This window comes from Triticum dicoccoides, chromosome 5A (genome assembly GCF_002162155.2).
Source record: "Triticum dicoccoides isolate Atlit2015 ecotype Zavitan chromosome 5A, WEW_v2.0, whole genome shotgun sequence".
NCBI classification, from domain to species: Eukaryota; Viridiplantae; Streptophyta; class Magnoliopsida; order Poales; family Poaceae; genus Triticum; species Triticum dicoccoides.
In genome coordinates this window covers 545290547-545292537 of record NC_041388.1, presented here as the reverse complement: position 1 = coordinate 545292537, position 1991 = coordinate 545290547, and the positions used below count along the sequence as shown (strand labels likewise).

Genomic DNA, 1991 nt, shown 5'->3' with positions numbered 1-1991 from the left:
ATAGGGGCCATACTAATACTACTACCACCACGAGCGAGCCAAGCTGAGATACATACGGACATCACCCCCACCCACCCAGAGAGCGAGCCATGGCCATGGAGGCCGACGACGACGACCTGTGGGGCGCGGTCACCACCAGCCCCAGCGCCTCGCCCCCGCCGCCCTCCTCCGCCGCAGCCATCTCCACCGCGCTCAGCCTCAACACCCGCCTCCAGCTCCTCGCCGCCACCGGCGTCGGCGGCGGCTCCCCGTTCCACCCCGGCGGCGTCGGCGCCGGCTCGCCGTTCCACCCGGGCGGCGGCTGCTACCGCAATGCGGCCGCGTCCCCGACCTCCTTCTTCTCCTCTGCCGCGGCCTCCTTCCCCCGCATCGCGCCCGTCGACGCCGGCCCCGCGCGCCGCGCGCTGGAGCGCGAGATGTGCTACGGCCACGGCGCCGCCGCCTGGCCCGGGGCCCCCGGCGCCGGCGGGGGCGCCGCCGCGCCCGTGGACCGGCGCAAGAAGCGCATGATCAAGAACCGCGAGTCGGCGTCCCGCTCGCGCGCGCGCAAGCAGGCCCACGTCACCCAGATCGAGTCGGAGGTGCACCAGCTGCGCGAGGAGAACGAGCAGCTCCGCCTCAAGTACGACCAGGTAAGCAGGCACCCCCCGCTCTCTCCGTCTCTCGGAACCATTCCTGGCCGTACCTAACCCGTCCCTCTCCTCCATGGACCCTCGCGGCGGCGGCGGCGGCGGCAGCTCAAGGCTTCGGTGGAGGTGTCGGTGCCGGTGAGGAAGACGCTGCAGAGGGTGCTCTCGGCGCCCTTCTGATCCTTCTTCCTTCCCGAGGGGCCGAGATCGAAGCAAGCAGCTCCTCCAGCCACCACCGCCACTACTACTACTCACATAGCTAGAGTGTTGCAGTAGCTAGCACTTACTAGTAACTATTACCAGCTACTACTACGGTGATCATCCATCATCGTCCCTGTAAATCCATATGGATGTTATTGTGTTCCTCCTTTTCCTTGACTTTCACTAGGCCGGCCGGGGTTGTCTCAATCTTTTTGGTCACTCAGCTAAACTAGAGGTGGCAATGCGCGAGGAAAGGGAAGAAGACGCAGCAGCTTAATCTGTACAGCGGCAGCTGCTACCAGTAGTAGAACTCCTAGTAATCATAGCCGTTGTGGATTAGCCAGGCAGCAGCTGGTTCTTGTTTTGCTGACTTGGTGATTAATGATATTATGGTGCTACTTTACTTACTGTTAGTTCTAGTGCTAGTATTGTTATTACTGTTGTTAGTTAGCTGTTGCTGTTGCTGTCGCGTGGGAGGGATTAGGGCAGAAAGGGAGGCGACGGCCTCGCCGAGGGAAGCCCGGCCTGCCTGCACAAATGTGGCAACTATCGCCTCCTGGAACAACGACACTTCGGGTGACAAATTGCCCGCCTGCCTGCCGACCTCATCCCCACCCCCAGCCGCTCTGTTTTCTCCGCCGGCCCCTGGCCGTGGCCGTGGTCCATGGACGGACGACGGCGTGCTGGGATTTACCCTTTCCCCTCTTCTTTTTAGTAGACACATAGACATTGTAGAGTAGTAGTACAAAGTTGACACTTACTCCCTCTGTCTCATAATATACGAGCGTTTCTGACATTACTATAGTGTAAAAAACGTTTTTATATTGTGAGACTGTCTCATAATATACGAGCGTTTCTGACATTACTGTAGTATCAAAAACGTTCTTATATTGTGGGATGGAGAAAGAAGAGTATATATACAACCAACGATCCCGGCTTTGTTCGCACGTCGGTGTCGGAAAGAGACGCCGTCTTTCTATCCGAATAGCCAAGCCCGCAAGTCTGCCGCGACGTCGCTCTCTCCCCTCCCTCCCTTTGGCCTTTCCGTTCTACTAATAAATTAGTTTGTTTGAAAACACGAAACAAAACTGCTGAGTCCAGCAGTGGCCGCGCCCATTGTCTGTTGACAAGAGAAAAGTCAGGTACTCCTCCTACTGTTTG

At 58.6% G+C, this 1991-nt stretch overlaps 1 protein-coding gene across 1 annotated transcript; it reads left to right on the top strand.

Annotated features, from left to right (window-relative positions):
• Positions 1 to 6: 6 nt before the first annotated feature.
• Positions 7 to 1037, top strand: LOC119297801 (bZIP transcription factor TRAB1-like). Its single transcript, XM_037575444.1, has 2 exons — positions 7 to 632; positions 738 to 1037. Exons 1-2 carry the CDS (start codon positions 90 to 92, stop codon positions 807 to 809), a joined length of 615 nt encoding a protein of 204 aa, XP_037431341.1. The 5' UTR covers positions 7 to 89; the 3' UTR covers positions 810 to 1037.
• Positions 1038 to 1991: the final 954 nt, after the last annotated feature.